The sequence below is a fragment of the Bos mutus genome, chromosome 9, assembly GCF_027580195.1.
Source record: "Bos mutus isolate GX-2022 chromosome 9, NWIPB_WYAK_1.1, whole genome shotgun sequence".
Classification (NCBI taxonomy): domain Eukaryota; kingdom Metazoa; phylum Chordata; class Mammalia; order Artiodactyla; family Bovidae; genus Bos; species Bos mutus.
This window is the reverse complement of record NC_091625.1, coordinates 39,869,727-39,891,366: the sequence shown is the minus strand read 5'-3', so window position 1 is coordinate 39,891,366 and position 21,640 is coordinate 39,869,727. Positions and strand designations below refer to the sequence as shown.

General features: G+C 44.0%; 1 protein-coding gene across 2 annotated transcripts in view; it reads right to left on the bottom strand.

Moving 5' to 3' along the window:
* SLC22A16 (solute carrier family 22 member 16) overlaps window positions 1-21,640 on the bottom strand; it is a 35,749-nt gene that overhangs the window by 1,723 nt on the left and 12,386 nt on the right. The window contains exons 4-8 of one of the 2 annotated variants that reach the window (XM_070376469.1): window positions 19,048-19,399; window positions 18,868-18,945; window positions 13,991-14,118; window positions 11,761-11,870; window positions 9,777-9,876 (exon numbers count right to left, since the gene is read on the bottom strand). In XM_070376469.1, coding sequence (XP_070232570.1) covers window positions 9,777-9,876; window positions 11,761-11,870; window positions 13,991-14,118; window positions 18,868-18,945; window positions 19,048-19,399 — 768 coding nt within the window. Of the gene's footprint in view, window positions 1-9,776; window positions 9,877-11,760; window positions 11,871-13,990; window positions 14,119-18,867; window positions 19,400-21,640 lie in introns of both variants that reach the window. The other variant, XM_014476504.2, reaches the window with a different exon arrangement.

Below are 21,640 nucleotides of genomic sequence, written 5' to 3'. Positions count from 1 at the left end.
TGACCAACCTAGATAGCATATTGAAAAGCAGAGACATTACTTTGCCAACAAAGGTCCACTAGTCAAGGCTATGGTTTTTCCAGTGGTCATGTATGGATGTGAGAGTTGGACTGTGAAGAAGGCTGAGCACTGAAGAATTGATGCTTTTGAACTGTGGTGTTGGAGAAGACTCTTGAGAGCCCCTTGGACTGAAAGGCGATCCAGCCAGTCCATTCAGAAGGAGATCAACCCTGGGATTTCTTTGGAAGGAATGATACTAAAGCTGAAACTCCAATACTTTGGCCACCTCATGTGAAGACTAGACTCATTGGAAAAGACTCTGATGCTGGGAGGGATTGGGAGCAGGAGGAGAAGGGGCCAACAGAGGATGAGATGGCTGGATGGCATCACCGACTCGATGGACGTGAGTCTGAGTGAACTCCGGGAGTTGGTGATGGACAGGGAGGCCTGGCGTGCTGCAATTCATGGGGTCGCAAAGAGTCAGACACGACCGAGCGACTGAACTGAACTGAACTGAACGACAGTTTCCAAGTGATTTCTTATAAAAATTCAGTATTTCTTTACCTTCCAGGTTTTGACACATGAAAGGCAACCTTTTAGACTACCACCAAGGTGTTTGCTTTCAAAAATGCAAATCACATTAAAAAACTAAAGTCTGTATATCTCTTCTCTGTTGACCACTATGAAGATATGGGTGGGTTTTAGAACTAAATCTGGTTATAGTCTGTAAAAACTTTGTTTTTACATAATTTAAACTCCTTTAGCAAAAAGTACTGAGAAGAGCCCATAAAAATAAATTAAGGCATAGGCTTTCTGATAAATCTGCATGTTTGGTGCTTTTATAGTCTCTGAGATACAGTGTAAATTGAGACACGACATGAGGCCACATCAGGTACAGATGTGACCTGGGAAGACAGTTCTTGACTTGTTTTGCAAAACACTGATAACCTAATTCCAGAAATGCATGAGTAAGCCAAGAAACAGTAACAGAATTTAAAGTGATATTACAAAGGACGTAGAAATCCCAAGAGAGACCTCTGTCAGGGTCTGAAAAACACTGAACAAGTCTAAACAAGAAATAGAATCAAATGGACAATTCAAGACAAGACTGGATTTTCTTTTTTAACTTGGTAGAATCAGTTCAATTCAGTTCAGTTCAGTCACTCAGCCGTGTCTGACTCTTTGTGACCCCATGGACTGCAGCATGCCAGGCCTCCCTATCTATCACCAACTCCCGGAGTTTACTCAAACTCATGTCCATTGAGTTGGTGATGCCATCCAACCATCTCATCCTCTGTTGTCCCCTTCTCCTCCTGCTTTCTATCTTTCCCAGCATCAGGGTCTTTGCAAATGAGTCAGCTCTTTGCATCAGGTGGCCAAACAATTGGAGTTTCAGCTTCAACATCAGTCCTTCCAATGAATATTCAGGTCTGATTTCCTTTAGGATGGACTGGTTGGATCTCCTTGCAGCCCACGGGACTCTCAAGAGTCTTCTCCAACACCATAGTTCAAAAGCATCAATTCTGCGGTGCTCAGCTTTCTTTATAGTCCAACTCTCACATCCATACATGACCACTAGAAAAACCATAGCCTTGACTAGATGGACATTTGCTGGCAAAGTAATGTCTCTGCTGAAAAGTATGCTGTCTAGGTTAGTCAAAACTTTTCTTCCAAGGAGCAAGCATAGTAGTGAGTAGTGAGAATAGTCAGGCACTGAATAAACTCAGAACCTTGCATCTCTCCTTTCACTCCAAGCAGGTCCCCCATCCCTATGGCCAGCCCTCGCTACCCCACACAAGCACTCCAACAACCCCCTCAATCCCACCTCTCCCTCCCCCTGACCAGGAGGAGCCTTTGTCCCCTCTCACCTTCTCCTGGGGGAGGGCGGTGGAGGGGCGGGGTCTTCCCCCATCAATAGATCTCCCTTCTTTCTCACAAACTTTTGATCTTTTCCTTTCCACTGGCTAGTTTCCCTCAGTAAAAATAAATTTCTTGAGCTTCTTACAATCTCTGTACCCACTCTGCCTGGGAACTTGTACTTGCTACCTGTATGGCCCTGGGCAGGTGACTTAATTTTTCTGCTCCTCAGTTTCCTTATCTGTAAAATAGAAATAATTAATACTGCCGCTGCTGCTGCGAAGTCGCTTCAGTCGTGTCCGACTCTGTGAGACCCCAGAGACGGCAGCCCACCAGGCTCCCCCGTCCCTGGGATTCTCCAGGCAAGAGTACTGGAATGGGGTGCCATTGCCTTCTCCAAATAATACTACCTGCCCCCAAAGGACTGTTGAAAGGATTAAATTAAATAACACATTTAGGGCACTTAAAACAGTAACAGTTGAGGAGCCAATAAACGGTAGCTGTCATTACTACTCTCTATCTTCTGAAACAAGCAAGAGGCTCTCCGCCTCAGCCCACATCCACTGCAGCCCCCGCCCATCTTCTCCACAGCAGTCCCTGCTTCTCCTTCCATCCTGCCCGCCCCCGCCTCCCCCACCCCCAGCAGCATGGCCCCACCCAACACCCATGGACGCTGCTCTTCCCAGGCCACAGATTCCTAGCTGCCAAACCTGACAGCCGGAAGCTGGGAGCCGTTCTGCCTTCCTCGCCTCCCTGCCTCCTTTGGGGTCCCGGTCACCTCCCCTGCTGCCCCCTCAGTTTCTGCCCTGAACCCCTCTTCCCATCTGGTGCTAAATGCCATTGTTTCCAGGCTTCTGCTCTTCAGTCTCCCTCCCTTTTCCCTCATCCGTCATAAGCTGATTCTCAAGCCTGTACCCCTCGGAGTTCCAGACCTGTAAAGGCACCAGCCTCCCCCCTGCCCCTCACCCCGCTGCCCCCTCCCCAGCCATCAAGCAGGCACCTCCCACTCCTCACCCACAATTCAAGTGCACTGTTCCCCCCCACCTCAGCCTTGTTGCTCCTCCTAGAGTCCCCTACAGCCCTGAGAACAACCTTCCACCCCTCCTGCTGTCCCTCTCCACCATACCCAACTTGTCACGGGTCCAGGGGTAACACTTTTCCATCCTGTCCGCTCCAACCCGCCTTTAGTCCGATATTCTGACCTCCTTTGAGATCCCTGCATCCTTTCACCCTTACCTCCTGACACCCACACCACCCTGGGTGTTGGCAGCAATGCTTGCACCCAGACGCAAACTGGCCATGTTTCTTTTCCCCTCTAAGTTTTTGCCTTTCTGTTGCCTCTGCATGGAATTCCCTTATCTCCTCTTCCACCTGGCTGACTCTCACCGGCCCCTCCAGACACAGATGAAAGGCCCCTCTTGCAGGAAACTTTTCCTCTGGCCCTAGCTGGGTTGGTAGCCCTCTCCTGCAACCCCATAACCCCAACATTCCCTACCCCAGCCCTCTTCTCTGGGACCTCTGCCTTCCACACCAGTTTGGAAATCTTTCAGGACAAATGCTGTTTCTTTCATCCCTGCTCCTTATCACCTAATTCAAAATCAACACTCAACCTTTGCCAAATGAGTTCACAAATACAAAGATTATGTGAATTAGATGTCCACTTTTTCCCTTAGATTACTTAAAAATAGTGGTTGAAAATAAAAGCAACAGAAGGAATGATGCTCATGTACTTCTTCTGGAAAGAGAAAATATAAACTTATCTTCTAGATGATTACGTCTATTCCTCCAAAGGAAAATACTGGCTCCCTGGGCAGTTTGACACCCATAAATAAGCTTAATGAGAAATTTAATAATTTATTTTTTACTCATTAAAAATAACAAGCTACATCTGCTACATCCAAAGGAAGCACATTCACAGAATATTTTTGCAAATACACACAAGACCGTGATGACAGAGGTGGTCCTGGGGGAGGGGGCATGAGGGTCAAAGTGGAAGAACTTTTTTCTCTGCACCCCCTTTAGGACTGTTTGTTTAACCTACGAAAAAGGCATGGTATTTGGATTTGAACCCAGGTATGTCATTTAAGGGCTTCCCTGGTGGCTCAGATTGTAAAGAATCTACCTGCAATGTAAGAGACATGGGTTCGATCCCTGGGTTGGGAAGATCCTCTGGAGGAGGGCATGGCAACCCACTCCAGTATTCTTGCCTGGAGAATCCCCACAGACAGAGGAGCTTGGCGTGTTATAGTCCATGGGGTCACAAAGAGTCAGACATGACTAAGAGACTAAGCACAGCACAGAACATGTCATTTAAATAGTGATAGCAAAAACAGCACCTACATTCTATGAACGGAAAAGACCCTGATGCTGGGAAAGCTTGAGGGCAGGAGAAGAGGTAGGCTACAGAGGAAAAGATGGTTGGATGGTATCACTGACTCAGTGGACATGAGTTTGAGCAAACTCCGGGAGGTAGTGAAGGACAGGGAAACCTGGTGTACTGCAGTCCATGAGGTCCCAAAGAGTCGGACACGACTGAGCAACTGAACAAAAACAACATTCTGTGAAGACTGCTTTTCGTAAAGCAGGTGAAATAGAGCTTGTCATATAACAAGCACTATTAGAGTAGCTGTTAAATAAAATTTAAAATCCCTTTTAATTTTATAGTCTGTAATGGATCTTTATGGATATCCTTAAAAAAAATCTTTATTTGGTTTTAGTGACTTTATAGCAGTTTGCTTTTATAGATTTATCTATCTTCTTCTATGTGTCTTGGCTTATTTTTTAAAAACATCTTTTCTACTTTCATCTTCTGTTAATGAGGAACATAAAGAAGAGAAGCAAAAAGCAAAGGAGAAAAGGAAAGATATAAGCATCTGAATGCAGAGTTCCAAAGAATAGCAAGGAAAGATAAGAAAGCCTTCCTCAGTGATCAGTGAAAAGAAACAGAGGAAAACAACAGAATGGGAAAGACTAGAGATCTCCTCAAGAAAATTAGAGATACCAAGGGAATATTTCATGCAAAGATGGGCTCAATAAAGGGCAGAAATGGTATGGACCTAACAGAAGCAGAAGATATAAAGAAGAGGTGGCAAGAATATACAGAAGAACTCTACAAAAAAGATCTTCATGACCCAGATAATCAAGATGGTATGATCACTCACCTAGAGCCAAACATCCTGGAATGTGAAGTCAAGTCGGCCTTAGAAAGCATCGCTACGAACAAAGCTAGTGAAAGTGATGGAATTTCAGTTGAGCTATTTCAAATGCTAAAGGATGATGCTGTGAAAGTACTGCACTCAATATGTCAGCAAATTTGGAAAACTCAGCAGTGGCCACAGGACTCGAAAAGGTTGGTTTCCATTCCATTCCCAAAGAAAGGCAAAGCCAAAGAATGCTCAAACTACCGCACAATTGCACTCATCACACATGCTAGTAAAGCAATGCTCAAAATTCTCCAAGCCAGGCTTCAGCAATACATGAACCATGAAATTCCCTATGTTCAAGCTGGTTTTGGAAAAGGCAGTAGAACCAGAGATCAAATTGCTAACATCTGCTGGATTGTGGAAAAAGCAAGAGCGTTCTGGAAAAACATCTATTTCTGCTTTATTGACTATGCCAAAGCCTTTGACTGCATGGATCACAATAAACTGGAAAATTCTCCAAAAGATGGGAATACCAGACCACCTGACCTGCCTCTTGAGAAACTTGTATGCAGGTCAGGAAGCAACAGTTAGAACTGGACATGGAACAACAGACTGGTTGCAAATAGGAAAAGGAGTACGTCAAGGCTGTATATTGTCACCCTGCTTATTTAACTTCTATGCAGAGTAAATCATGAGAAATGCTGGGCTGGAGGAAGCACAAGCTGGAATCAAGATTGCTGGGAGAAATATCAATAACCTCATATATGCAGATGACACCACCCTTATGGCAGAAAGTGAAGAAGAACTAAAGAGCCTCTTGATGAAAGTGAAAGAGGAGAGTGAAAAAGTTGGCTTAAAGCTCAACATTCAGAAAACAAAGATCATGGCATCTGGTCCCATCACTTCATGGCAATAGAAGGGGAAACAGTGGAAACAGTGGCTGACTTTATTTTGGGGGGCTCCAAAATCACTGCAGATGGTGATTGCAGCCATGCAATTAAAGGACGCTTACTCCTTGGAAGGAAAGTTATGACCAACTTAGACAGCATATTAAAAAGCAGAGACATTACTTTGTCAACAAAGGTCCATCTAGTCAAGGCTATGGTTTTTCCAGTGGTCATGTACGGATGTTAGAGTTGGACTATAAAGAACTGATGCTTTTGAACTGTGGTGTTGGAGAAGACTCTTGAGAGTCCCGTGGACTTCAAGGAGATCTAACCAGTCCATCCTAAAGGAGATCAGTCCTGGGTGTTCATTGGAAGGACTGATGTTGAAGCTGAAACTCCAATACTTTGGCCACCTGATGTGAAGATTTGACTCATTTGAAAAGATCCTGATGCTTGGAAAGATTGAGGGCAGGAGGAGAAGGGAACGACAGAGGATGAGATGGTTGGATGGCATGACTGACTCAATGGACATGGGTTTGGGTGAACCCCAGGAATTGATGATGGACAGGGAAGCCTGGCATGCTCTGGTTCATGGGGTCGCAAAGAGTTGGACACGACTGAGCGACTTAAGCACACTTGACTGGGTGCCTGTTGCAGAGACATAAGAGAGAAACACGTTGAACCAATGATTCCCAAAAAGTAGATGCATACCACCTGTGGGTGCACAATGATTTTTTTTTTTTTAAGGTCATCTCCAACAATTTATTACTTGTAGGATTTTGCTAGTGTATAACACATATTACTAGTATGCATGTGTGTTAATCGCTCAGTAGTATCTGACTCTTTGCGACCCCATGGACTGTAGCCCACCAGACTCCCCTGTCCATGGGATTTCCCAGGCAAGAATACTGGAGTGAGTTGCCATTACCTTCTCCATGTAACTAGTATAACACCCATAATTTCACTGTTATTGTTGCTTAGGGCAAATCTAAATTATAAAAGCCAGTGTATCTCATTTAAAATGTTAAATATTATAAATTATAACATGAATGGCAAACAAAGTAAGAGAAATGCTTTACTGGACCCAATTGTGTTGATACAAAATGCCCTGTTCTGCAAGAGTTCAACGGTTTAAATGGGAGACAAAGACGTGCAAATGTTACAGCCAAAGTGCCACAGTAGGCTGTGGAAAGGGTACACACAAAATGCTATGCGGACCTGGGAAAGAGGGAGATTGGGTCACTGGGTCTGGGTGGCCTTCTTGAAGAAGTGGGGTTTGCTCCATGTCCTAAAAGCTATCAATACATGGGGGCTGCCTCATCTACACCCCTAGAGCATTCAGCCCCCTCTAGTCATCCGGCAGAGTCAGAGCAGGAGGACAAACTGGAAACAAAGCAAGTGGGACCAGTTTTGGTCTCAGCTCCCCAGCTGTGTAAGTCACAGCCACTTAAAGCTCCAGGACACCATCATCCAGGAGAACTGCTCTCTGCCAAACCTGGGAAGATGCTGTGAAAGGGACCTCTTAGGAGTACTGGAGAGAAATTGCAGCCATAATGCATCTTCCAGTTCTGGGAGCCCTTCACGGTTCTGACCCAGATGCAGTGCCAGCTTCTGAGGCAGCCTGGGTCCTAATGGTTCTTGGATTTACCTCTTAAAAAGGAAAAAAAAAAAAAAAGGTCTATATCTATCTACCTATCTACCATAAAATATACGTTTTAAATGCATAAAACAAATGTACAGTTTAAGAAATAATTATAGTACATATTGCTATATTTAAAATGGATAACCAGCAAGGACCTTTTGTATGGCACATGGAACTCTGCTAATGTTATGAGGCAGCCTGGATGGGGTTTTGGGGGAGAATGGATACACGTATATGTACGTGGAGTCCCTACACTGTTCACCCGAAACTACCACAACATTGTTAATAGGCTCTACCCTAATACAAAAGTTTAAAGTTTGAAAAGAAAAGAAATAATTACAAAGCAAACATATCATGGTCTTGATCACCCACAAGAAAACACTGCTCGCACCCCAGAAGCCTGTCCCTCCCTCCTCCACAGGAGGGGGTCCTGGTTTAGTCAATTAGCCCCATCAGTTTTCCTGGTTTTAACTTGTATAGTTACAGAAAGTCTGTGGAAAAGGGGTCTTTTTCTCTTAAGGGAAAAAAAAAAGGTACATGAAAGCTTGGGGGAGGTGGGCAAGAAGCATTCTCTGCAGAGGGGATGTTCCAGCAAAGGAGGTGGGGCAGGGTATCATTGAGAGCAGGGTGGGTGTGGAGAGGCAGAGGAAGTGTGTGAAGAAACAAAATAGGGAAGATGGGAAGGGGTCAATCTGGAAAGGACGTGAGGATCAGGCAGAGCTGGGGTTTGTTCTGAAGGTGAGGGGCAGCTGGACTGGAGCTCTGGGTTCAGCAAACTACCCTGATGGGGTGGGGGTGGGAGTGGGGGTAGAGTGAGGGGAGGGAACCTGGGAGGCAGGCGTGATGAGGAGCTGGACTGGAAGCAGGTGAATCGGGAGGTTTTGAGCGAGGAGGATTTGGTGTCATGGATTGAGAGGAGTGGGGTGGGCGGGGATAAAAGCTGGCGCTCCAGTGTCATGTGGGAGGCCAAGAACTCCCACCTCACGGTGGAGACAGAAGGAGGAGCCAGCTGGGTTTGGGAAATGGTGAAGCTATAAGATGCCCAGGAGGATATCCACAGGACTAGTGAGTCTGCAGCTTGGAAGCCAAGTCAGCACTCAGGAGCAGTTATCCACACAGCGATTGGGAAAGACAGCCAGGATGGCTCTTGGAGAGTGAGGCAATCAGAAAAACAAAGAGACGACAGAGAGCGAACAGCCTAGAGAGAGCTCCAAGCAGGAAGTTCCAGAAAGGGAGCCTGGAGGAGGAGGGAGAGGACCAGCACCCCCGGGGCTCCCCCAGGAGTCACTGCAGCACCTCCAGCCACCCCCACCATCCCCACCTCCCTGCCCCCTCAACTCCCGTCACCTGTCTTCCTCCTGCCCCGGTTGTGTAACAGTGCTCTGTATGCCTTCCCAAACTCACCACCGGGCCAGGAGGGAATCTGCAAACTGAGCAGAAGCGCCCTCAGGCTTCATAAGCAGGTGAACAGCTCACACTGCCAGCGCCCGGAGGAGGCACACAGGCAGCCCCGACCAGGAAGAGCCCCTCAAGTTTCAGATAAGCTGCAAACCACACACCCCTACACCTTTCCACCAGATACCACCAGATTCTTCCAGGAGCAGCAGCCTCCAGAACTGGCCTTGATTAGACATCACAAAGGCTGGGGTGGGAGGCAGTCGGCGGATCCTGATGAAGGAGCACAGGCTCAGAGACCAGAGACCAGAGCTCCTGGCTTTGTGATGTGCTGAGGAGAGGCCCTACTTGAGCCTACTTGAGTTGCAATTAACAGCTGACAGTGGGGAGAGGGGGGAAGGCAATCAACAAACAAGAGAAACAGCAACCACCACCCTACTTAACAACTGATGAGCTGTTAGCAAAGATACTGCTGCTGCTGCTGCTGCTGCTAAGTCGCTTCAGTCGTGTCCGACTCTGTGTGACCCCAAAGACGGCAGCCCTACAGGCTCCCCTGTCCCTGGGATTCTCCAGGCAAGAACACTGGAGTGGGTTGCCATTTCCTTCTCCAATGCAGGAAAGTGAAAAGTGAAAGTGAAGTCGCTCAGTTGTGTCCGACCCACCAGGCTCCTCCGTCCATGGGATTTTCCAGGCAAGAGTGCTGGAGTGGGGTGTCATAGCCTTCTCCGAACAAGGATGCTAGAAATCCCCAAACCAAATTATAAGTTGGAGCCTAATAAATCAAAATATAGAAGGCAGTTGGCTGCTGTGCCTCACCGCTATCTCAGTCAAGTTCTATAAATTGATGAACACCTGTGGCATGAAGATCCAAACGCTGGAGAGATAAATGCACAATGGGGCCACGATGCTTCCCACACGGCCCACCGTGCTGCCACTCCCCACGGCCAGCGACCTGGAAACACAGAGAGAATTAAGACAGCAGCAGGAACAGAAGACAAGGGACATGTGATACAGACAGTGAGAGAACAGCTGCCCAGATCCCCGTCCACCCTCCCCACAGGGAATAAATACTAAAGCTTAAGTCAGCTTAATATACTTGGAAATTAACTTTAATTTTTCAAGAGTTGTTCATGATTTCCCCTGGAAGATAAAATGGCAACCTACTCCAGTATCCTTGCCTGGGAAATCCCATGGACAGAGGAGCCGGGCAGGCTACAGTCCATGAGGTCACAAAGAGTCAGACATGACTGAGCGACTGAGCACACATGTTCATGATTTATATTCACATTCTGTGAAATATCAGTGTCTACAAACACACAGATAATTCAAGACAAAAGAAAGGTAAACCAGTCTTCATCAGCTATGCAGATGAAGCTCTTACGACACTCATTCAGTCTAACACTAAGGATAACATCAGTCCTCTACAGCTGAAGTTTATTTAGAATAGGAAGTGGGGATTTGGGAAACCAAAAGATTTATATCTATGGATCATTCTATTTCAATTTTTTAAAGTCAAGCAATATCTTAATGTACTTTCCTTTAAAACTTATTTATAGACAACTATAGAATCTCTGCTGCTGCTGCCAAGTCACTTCAGTCGTGTCCGACTCTGTGCGACCCCATAGACGGCAGCCCACCAGGCTCCGCCATCCCTGGGATTCTCCAGGCAAGAATACCGGAGTGGGTTGCCATTTCCTTCTCCAATGCATGAAAGTGAAAAGTGAAAGTGAAGTCGCTCAGTCGTGTGCGACTCTTAGTGACCCCACGGACTGCACCCTACCAGGTTCCTCCATCCATGGGATTCTCCAGGCAAGAGTACTGGAGTGGGTTGCCATTGCCTTCTCCAATAGAATTTCTAGTAGGAAGCAAAGAATGTGCTTCCAACATGATATCACTCAGTCATATCCAATTCTTTGCAACCCTGTGGGATGTAGCCCACCAGGCACCTCTGTCCATGGGGATTCTTCAGGCAAGAATACTGGAGTGAGTTGCCAGGCCCTCCTCCAGGGGATCTTCCCAACCTAGGGATCAAACCTAGGTCTCCCATATTGCAGGCAGATTCTTTACCATCTGAGCCACCAGGGAAGCCGTTCAACATGAGTAAGTATCTCTTATTAAGCTTAGGAGAGAGGCTCCAGGAGAAACCAAACATGCCAGACTCCTGATCTCAGACTTCTAATCTTCACAACCATGAGAAAACACACTCCTATTGTTTGAAGCCCTCAATCTGTGGTGTTTTGTTATGGCAGCCCTGACACAACTGACATCAGGACACCAAGAGACATGTCCTTAGAACATTAGCCCTGAGTCGGTGTAAGTCAACGGTGTTTGAGATTTTAAATGGTTTTAGGACAATACAGCATTATTTCCACTCCAGTACTCTGGCCTGGAAAATCCCATGGATGGAGGAGCTGGTGGGCTGCAGTCCATGGGGTCGCAAAGAGTCAGACATGACTGAGGGACTTCCCTTTCACTTTTCACTTTCCACTTTCATGCATTGGAGAAGGAAATGGCAACCCACTCCAGTGTTCTTGCCTGGAGAATCCCAGGGACGGGCGAGCCTGGTGGGCTGCCGTCTATGGGATCACACAGAGTCAGACACGACTGAAGTGACTTAGCAGCAGCATTATTTCAAAACAAATTCTCTAATATCCTTGTTAATGACGTATAGACAAAGCCTCTGATTCAGAATTAGCATCATCATGTAATCTTCCCACATCTCGGAGTTCCCCTACTTCTACAAAAAGAAGGCATTTATACTCAGAGACTGAATGTAAGGATATGACACATAAGTGAAAGATAATAAGAAAACAACACAAAAATAAGTAACTCTTACCTTACAATGGTTGGATACAGCTCCGCTGTATAAAGGTATATAAGGCCAAATGCTGCCCCGATGAAAAATTTTCCAGCCATACTTGCCACCACTAGCCAAACATGGTAATCCTGAAAATGTATATATTGGTAAAATAGACCGTCATTTTGTCATCAAGTAATATTTTTAAAAGAAAAAGAGAAAATCCTCAAAATTATTACTTAAAACTTTCTCATCCTCTGGTGTCTTTCAGAACAGTTTCATTTTTGTTTGAATCTATTTTGTAAATTCTGCTCATGGTCTGCAAAAGCTTTCCCTCTTTATGAGATTTAGAGAAAAGTTTTACTGTGCCTCCTCTGCCTAGCAGATTACAAATTACCAACAAAGAAAAGCCATTTGGGAAGAGACACTGTGGAATAAGAGCCTCCCAGATAGTTTCTGCTGTCATCCTTGATGTATTCCACTTCCTGAAGTAGTTCTCAGAGACGTCTCACAGTCCATCTTTTCTCTCCTCCCCTGTCTGCCAGCTGGGTGTTGAGACCCAGGTGACCGTGGAGTTCATGCATTAGGGGTGGCAGTACCTCTGTCAACTTGTGTTCCTGAGTGGCTCCAGGGAGCCAAACACCCCCTTCACCACCCCTACACCCACCAGCGAGGAGCCACATCAAACTTTCTGTGAGCAAGAAATAAACATCTATGATGTGAACTCACTGAGATTTGGGGGTGCCTGTATTAAGCAGCCAGTGTCTCCTATCACCGTCATTACTTTGCATTCAGTGTTTGTTGAATGAATTAATGGAACTCAGAAAAATTGTATTGTGTTGACATTACCATTTGGAGAGAAGTTTTATTAGAGGGGAAATTTTTGTGATTAAGGGTTAGTGCTCTATTTCTAGAAATGCCATCAGCCACTTTCCGGTCTTCCACATTACTGCTGGGGCTTAACCACTGTAGAGGTGAAAGGTTCTAGGGTTCCCCTAAATCCTCACTGGCTCAAAGACAGTTGCCATCAACTCAACTAATATAACTGCAAGCTGCTTTAAAACACATGCAAAAAAGGTATGGATGAAGCTCCCTCAAAGTGGCAGAGACCTCCAAGTCTTAAGTAACTTTAACTAATGTGAATCAGTTGCATGTATCAATCACCTGGAATTTTCAATCCATAGCATATTTGATTCACCAATTCACTGATAATTAAGTGAAGCATAAAAGGAAGTCACTGGTTAGCTTAAATTAGATTTCAAACAATATACAAAACTTAAAATGCCTTGATCTAAATGTTGAGATACTATTGCTTTATAATTATATAATCACTATAATTATATATATAAAATATAAATTATTTTAAAGTATTGTTATAGTGACCATATTTTCTATATTGAGAATGAAAATACAGGTTCTAGTAACATTTGGGGTGAAAAAAGGAAGAGTTCTTCTGGGTGCAAGAGGTATTCTAGGCCAAAGAGTTTGCCAAAATACAGGAATGAGGAAGTCATTTCAGTAGTTTATGGCACTGTTTCTCACTAAGAAATTACATTCTTAGAAACAAGATCCTTGGGAAATACACGCACAATAGAACTTGGAAACTACTAACCTACCACAGTGAAAAACAAGACTGTTTAAACTGGAACAATTCTGAACATAAGACTCATAGTATCTTTCATCTGTCCCCATGATTCCCTTGCTCCTTCAGATTTCTGATCAAATGTCACATTCTCTGAGAGGCACACCATCCTCAACCACTTTAGATAAAATAACAGTACGCATGTGCATTCCCCCTCCAAACACACTCACTCTCCATCCCTCATTCAATTTTGTTTTTCTTCATTTTACTCAGAGAAACTTGACTTACTGCACGTCTTCGGTACCTAGAAAAGAATCTGGTACATACTAGATGCTGGATAGAACTTTCATGAATGAATAAAAGTTTAAGATGACGATACTCACTGCAAAGTGCAATCTACTCTCCTCACTCAAGATGACCATGTTTACACAGTACAACACTGACCATCTCTGAGAAGTTGGATTTGGGGCTTCGCCCCCAACTCCCACATTTCTTTTTCCCTTAAATTTTCTACTATTTATTATAACAGAGAAGGAATGGGTTTTTTTAAAGAAAACATTTAAAATATTATGTATATAATCTATCCCTATGTCTTATTTCATCTTCGTATTCATAAGCTGAAAATGTCCCCATCAAACTGTCACAGTATAACTAACCATTCCCTAAGTAAAACATAAAAGAACTCACCTTGGGGATCACCATAATCACACCACTGGTCACTGCGCTTGACAGAAGGGAGAAAATCAGAATGTTTCTTCTCCCCACACGGTCCATCCCCAAGCACACAAGGACGTAGGCAGGAATTTCCACTACACCTGTGACAGAGCAAAATGACACATCTCTATAAGCCAGAGCATCCAGTTGGACAGGGGGCCCTGCCTTCTAACCCAGTGGAACGGTCAGCCTTCTCTCTGATCTCACAGACTTCTAAGAACTATCTAACAACTACCTAAGAGGCAGCAAGGCCCATGACTTTTAAACTCACTGGAGTGGGGAGAATGTTTACTGTGATGTGCACTAATGCTCACATAATCTGCTTAGCACGTATCATCTCTCCTCAGAATCTTATCCCCAGTGAGGCTGGAAGCTCCCAGGACACAGCACAGTGCCTGGAGGGCAAGGCAGTGGAACGAACAAATATGTAAATTAATAGCCAACACTGATCTTTTCTGATCTTTGGCCTCTTCTGCTTGACAGAACTATGGGGAAATGTTTGTATCAGTAACTTCGAACTTAGAAATTAAGGTAGAAAATTCAGTGCAGCTAGGTACATAAAGTAATGATAACTGTTTGATGGATTTTAAACCTAAAAGTTAAGCTAATATGAATCCCCCACTGAGCAAGGACCTTGTCTTGGATCTCCTTTTACTCCCCCTCAACAAAAAACAAAGTCCGGAACTGACTTAAAAGCCCTTCCGTTGAAGAACCAAAGTTTGAATCTTAGATCCAGAACCAAAAAGCTTTACATCTATCACCCAGAACACAACAGGGAGCAAGCAAGATTTCTCAGCAAAACTGAGCAAACCCAGTAGCCTCTGAGAACTTGTCACTGCTTATTAGCCTAGATTGTCCACGTAACTGAAAGGTCCCTTCTTTCGACACTCTGCAGCTTGCCTAACCTCAGGACGCTACCCACCACTGCCTTTGAGGGCTGGTGTGCGCTTGCCTGTTTAACCACAGAATGCTATTAGCACCTGGACTGGCAGGTCTGGGTCTCCATGTCTTCTGTGGCTTTGGGAACATATCACTGCGGTGGATACATATTTCCTGAGTTAGCAGTACATCAGAAATTAAACTCTGCTGCAGCTGCTCAGGAAAAAAAAAAAAGGCTGGGCAAAGACAAAAAATAACATTCTGAGCCCTTCTGGAGAGATGAGTCTCCCTTCTCTTCAATTCAGTTCAGTTCAGTTCAGTCGCTCAGTCATGTCCGACTCTTTGTGACCCCATGAATCCCAGCATGCCAGGCCTCCCTGTCCATCACCAACTCCCGGAGTTCACTGAGACTCAAGTCCATCGAGTCAGTGATGCCATCCAGCCATCTCATCCTCTGTCGTCCCCTTCTCCTCCTGCCCCCAATCCCTCCCAGCATCAGGGTCTTTTCCAATGAGTCAACTCTTCACATGAGATGGCCAAAGTACTGGAGTTTCAGCTTCAGCATCAGTCCTCCCAAGGAACACCCAGGACTGATCTCCTTTAGGATGGACTGGTTGGATCTCCTTGCAGTCCAAGGGACTCTCAAGAGTCTTCTCCAACACCACAGTTCGAAAGCATCAATTCTTCGGCGCTCAGCTTTCTTCGCAGTCCAACTCTCACATCCATACATAACCACTGGAAAAACCATAGCCTTGACCTTCTCTTCATTAACATGAGAAATAAACAACTCCAGAGAAAATGCCTCCCCTTCACAGACCCTGCTGTAAGGTCTGGTGCATCTGGACCAAACAGTAGGTTCATCTATTACTCTGCTTTTTTTTTTTTTTTTTTTTTTTTTTTAAGGACTTTTCAAGATCAAATAAAACAATGATTCTCAAAAGAACCTCCTAGGAATAGGCCTGGATTATCACCTCCACTTTCCAACTAACATTAAATTAGTCAGTTTAGTTCAGTCGCTCTGCTGCTGCTGCTGCTGAGTCACTTCAGTCGTGTCCGACTCTGTGTGACCCCAGAGACGGCAGCCCACCAGGATGCCCCGTCCCTGGGATTCTCCAGGCAAGAACACTGGAGTGGGTTGTCATTTCCTTCTCCAAAGCATGAAAGTGAAAAGTGAAAGTGAAGTCGCTCAGTCATGTCCAGACCCTCAGCGACCCCATGGACTGCAGCCTTCCAGGCTCCTCCATCCATGGGATTTTCCAGGCAAGAGTACTGGAGTGGGGTGCCATTGTCTTCTCCAAGTTCAGTCGCTCAGTTTTGTCCAACTCTTTGCGACCCCATGGACTGCAGCATGCCAGGCTTCCCTGTCCATCACCAACTGCTGGAGCTTACTCAAACTCATGTCCATTAAGTTGGTGATGCCATCCAACCATCTCATCCTCTGTCATCCCCTTCTCCTCCCACCTTCAATCATTCCCAACACTAAATGACTTGAGCCAAATGAGTAAGTGATAGCTCAGGGACTGGTCTTTGGGAGCCAAGCCTTTCCTGCCACCTCCCTCCCTCATGTGTGATTCCCTCCACGTCTGACTCAGGGCTCTCCTCTCTCCAGCACTGTGTGCAAGGCCACCAGTTGAATTCCTGGAGCCTAGGCAATGGCACCCCACTCCAGTACTCTTGCCTGGAAAATCCCATGGACGGAGGAGCCTGGTAGGCTGCAGTCCATGAGGTCGCTAAGAGTCGGACACGACTGAGCGATTTCCCTTTCACTTTTCACTTTCATGCATTGGAGAAGGAAATGGCAACCCACTCCAGTTCTTGCCTGGAGAATCCCAGGGATGGGGAATCTGGTGGGCTGCCGTCTATGGGGTCCCACAGAGTCGGACACGACTGAAGCGACTTAGCAGCAGCAGCAGCAAAGCTGCACAGCTACTGGGAAAGCTGAAGAGACCTTGTCAAGTATATTTCACCTTGATTCTTCTTGAGTTGTTGTAGAGATGCCGCGTCTATATTTTTGACTTGACTATGGGCTAGAAATGGTGCAACCAATGAACCCTTCTGGGATTAGGACAATGTGCCATTATTTTCTTCACTTTTATAATGTATAATCTCTCTAATCACTCAGACCCCATTCTGATCCTATCTCCATATAACCCCAAACGTGTGTCCTGAGGCTACTGTAGCATTCATCACCTGCAAGTAGCACAAAACCTGAACTGAAATCCCCTGACCATCTCAGGAGCTGAAAACTTCTTCAAAATTTGCACAGCACAAAAGTACTGACTAGAAGAGCTTGACAAGCAGAGGGCTACTGGCAAGGGTCATGACATGAAAAAAGCAAAGGCAGTAGAGACTATGTGCGTGCTCAGTCACTTCAGTCCTGTCTGACTCTTTGCAACCCCGTAGACTGTAGCCCACCAGGCTCCTCTGTCCATGGGATTCTCCAGGCAAGAATACTGGAGTGGGTTGCCATACTCTCCTCCAGGGGATCTTCCCGACCCAGGGATCAAACCCCCGTCTCCTGCATTGTCGGTAGGTTTTTTTACTCCTGAGCCATCAGGGAAGCCCAGTGGCTATAAAACAATGCTATTTGTCTTGGAAACATTTTTATATTTATGAGATTGCCTGTTTCCTTGAGAAGTGATACATCTCCATCAAATTGAACAGACTATATCATAAAGATCTAAAACCCCAGCATTCCTAAACTTCCCGATGTCACACCCCACCCCACCTGATTCTGCTACCATTTGCTGCTCTGTTCTAGAAATACTGGGCTTCCCTGGTGGCTCAGATGGGAAAGCGTCTGCCTACAATGCGGGAGACCCGGGTTCAATCCCTGTTTCTCAAACTGACACATAGAATGCGTTCACTTGTTCATAAAATGTGTTTGAAGTCAAGATGGGCTCTTTTTATAAACTTGTTGGTCTGTCCCCTCTCAAAAAAGAGTAGTTCTTTTTCTTAAAATGACTTATAATTTCTTTGTGCTAGAATCAACAAAAACAGGTGTCTCATCAGAGCACTTTAATGAGAAAGGATGATATTTATGTATAACAATTTTAAAGCAAACTTTTCTGGGGATGATATCAAATGCAAGTAGCCTACACAGAAATAACCAGCTGCACAAATGCATTTCTGATAATTCTCTCATGTCTGGTGTGAATTTGGTTAGGAGTCACACTCAGCTCAGGCTATCACAGCTTCAGAGCTATTTTAACCCGCCACTGAATTAAAAGAAGCATGACATCATAAACTACAGTTGCATGTGTTTAGGTTATTTTACTGACTAAAATTCCTAAATTAGAAGGTAGAAAGATGCCAGAAGATCTCCAAGACATGTTGAATTTTAAAAGGAATGAAACTTGCAAAGAACAATATGTAGTGAATAATCTCATTTATGTTAAAATATAAAACATTTATCTGTACAAATGTATGGAGATGCATAAAAAGAAATCTGAAAGTACAGGCCAAAGGTTATAGAAGGTACCTCTGAACTACAGTTCTGGGATGGCAATGGGCTTAAAGGAAGGAAGTAAGCAAGAAGAGGCAGGAAAGGAAGGAGGGACTCAAGTCTTCAATTTTGCATTTTTTAAAAGAAAATATATACCTGTGTAACACTAAAAGGGGCTTCCCTGGTGTCTCAGATGGTAAAGAATTTGTCTGCAGTGCAGGAGACCTAGGTTCAATCCCTGGGTCAGGAAGATCTCCTGGAGAAGGAATGGTTGCCCACTCCAGTATTCTTGCCTGGAAAATTCTGGACAGAGGTATCTGGAGGGCTACAGTCCATGGGGTCGCAAAGAGTTGGACATGACTGAGCTACTCACACACACACACACACACACACAAAATACTAAAAAAGACCATAATGACATAGCCGGCAGTGTTGTTCCTGGTAGAAATAAAGACAATAGAAACACTCTCAAAACTTGGTAGAAATTTCACTTCGCAGCTACACTTAATATAGTTTAACCACTTACCCATAAGGAAGAGATTTAAATATTCACTGCCTCCCAAATGAACAGAATTCAAGGAGAAGGTGTAGAACCCCAAACACCCTGTGAACCAAATCAGCCAAAGAATAAGTGTCCTTGTTCCAATACTCCAGTCATAAAACAGTTCTGACAGGGTGTGCTTCTCAACTTGAGAGGGCTTATTACCAGCAGAACCATCGTGATCCAGTGACAAAATTTCTGACAGTTTACAGGGTCTCGTCCTATTCCACTTGGCCATCGTATCAATTACTTTTTGTGCTTCTTCATATTTTCCCCCTGAGATAAGCCAAAAAGGTGTCTCTGGGAGCATCCAACAGCACAAGACAAAGGGGACAGTCACGGAGGAGAGGACTATCTGATAGATCCACCAGGTCCTGACGAAGTAGCCCGTCAAAGCCACCACCATGGTTCCAAAAGCAAAAAAGGAATGCAAGTGGATGGACGCCCACGTCCGAGACTTCATGCCGACAAATTCTGTCACATAGACAAACACCACCACGAGATAGCCACTTCCAGACTGCAAAACAAAGCAGGGAGGGTGGGCCAGATTTAAGGTCACACACATAACTACTAAGGAGTTTGACCCTCTACAAATCACACCAGAAAGAAAAGAAAGCTTTGTTTTCTGAAACCCATATCACATTCATACAATGGAATTTAATCCAATCCATCCTTCTTCTTTAAACGTGTCCTCTCATCTCCCCACACCCTGTCTACTGCAAAAGGCAAAGCTTGAGTGGTTTTGTGTGATATAAATGTTAGACACTGCCTTTTGCTTCATTTCCTTTACAGTGTGAATTTACATCTCAGGTCCCTGCAAATATGTGTATTAATTTATCTATACATAGAAGCCTTTTTTATTAAATCCTAAATTCTAAATGGGAAAAAACCATTTATATAGTAATTAGTGAGAAGAAAAAAGATTTGATTAAAATTTCATTTTGACATGCAACAACAACAACAACAACAAAAAACAGACAAATTGGACTTCGGGGAAATTCAAAACAGTCTTTGCATCAAAAGACACTATCAGTGGAGTGAAAAGGCAACTTATGGAACAAGAGATGTGCAAATCATATATCTGATAAGAGACTAATATCCAGAATACACAGAGAACTTCTAAAACTCAACAATAAAACAAAACCTTACATGATATTTGGTCCTGTCAGAAACATTCATAAAACATTCAGTCCACACCAAAAGGTCCTGGAAATTTGGTCCTACCCAAAAGACCTATAAGTATATTTGGTCTAACCCAAATGGTTTTGGATAAGATCAGATATCAACTACCTTTTGGCATGGACCAAATGTCTTATGGATGGTTTGGATAGGACCAAATATCTGCTAACCAAACAAACAATCAAATTCAACAATGGGCTTGGATTCCTCCAAAGAAAATACAGGAATGGCCATTAAGCAACGAAAAGATGCTCAGCATCACTAATCATTAGGTTAAATGCAAATCAAAATCATGATTTGATATGCCACCTCATGGACATTAGGATGGCTAGTATAAAATAAAATAAAGTAAGTGTTGGTGAGGATATGGAGAAATCAGAACCCTTATGCACTGTTGGCAGAAATGTAAAATGGTACAACCACTATGGAAAACAGTATGGAGAGTCCTCAAAAAACTAAAAATATAATTGCCTTATGATCCAGAAATCCCATGGGAATATACCCAAAAGAATTTAAAGTGGGATCTCAAAGAAATATTTTTACACTTATTTATTCACAGTAGCTAAAATATGGAAGCAATCCAAGCTCCCATCAACAGCAATCCATCAACAGATGAATAGATAATACACAATGGAGTATTATTTAGCTTTAAGAAAAGAATATTCTGACATATGCTCCAACATGAATTAACTTTGAGGACATTACACTAAGTGAAATAAGCTAATCAATCACAAAAAGACAAATATTGTATGATTCCATTTATATCAGGCCTAGTATCTAGAGTAGTCAAATTCACAGAGACAGAAAGTAGAATGGTGGTTGCTAGGGGCTGGGGGGGAAAGGAGTATGGGGAGCTACTGTTTAATGAATATAGACTTTCAGATTTGCAAGGCAAAAAGAATTCTGGAGTTGGATGGTGGGGATGGTTGTACAACAGTATGAATGTATTTAATATCACTGAACTGTAAATACTTAAAATAGTTATGATGGTAAATAATATAATATGCATTTTAGAACATTAAAAAGAATGGAGGAAAAACTTTATTTTAAAAGCAGGCCTATATTAAATTTAACAAAATTCAGATTATAATAACACTATGTGACTACTCAGGGAATAAACAAAGAATGAAACAAATGGATTTTTTTTGTGGAGGAGGGTGGTGGTGAAAGGACTAGAAGTTCTACAAAATTATTTCACATTTGACTTTTATTAATATAAATTAAATCATAAAATTAATTTTTGAAAAATTATTCTGGGGTACCACTGACTTCCCCAAAGTCCTCTCTTAATCCTTTGATATTCAAATCATACTCTTTTGAAGGCTTGTCTTGTCATTATCTTTATGGATATCATTTCTTCAAAAGTTAATTGGTCTGTCTCTACCAGGTCCCAGTTGGTCAAGGGATCTGTGTAGCATTCAGGCAGTTTTCTCCCGCTGCTTTCAAAGACTTTTTGTAGCTTAGCATCTTTTGTAAGATCTGCAATTTCATTTTGCATCAGAGTTGGAAAGAGGTTAGCCCAGTAGCAGTAAGCAGAGAGGTGCTTGATAGGGATGACTGTATGAATGGTCAGTTGCAC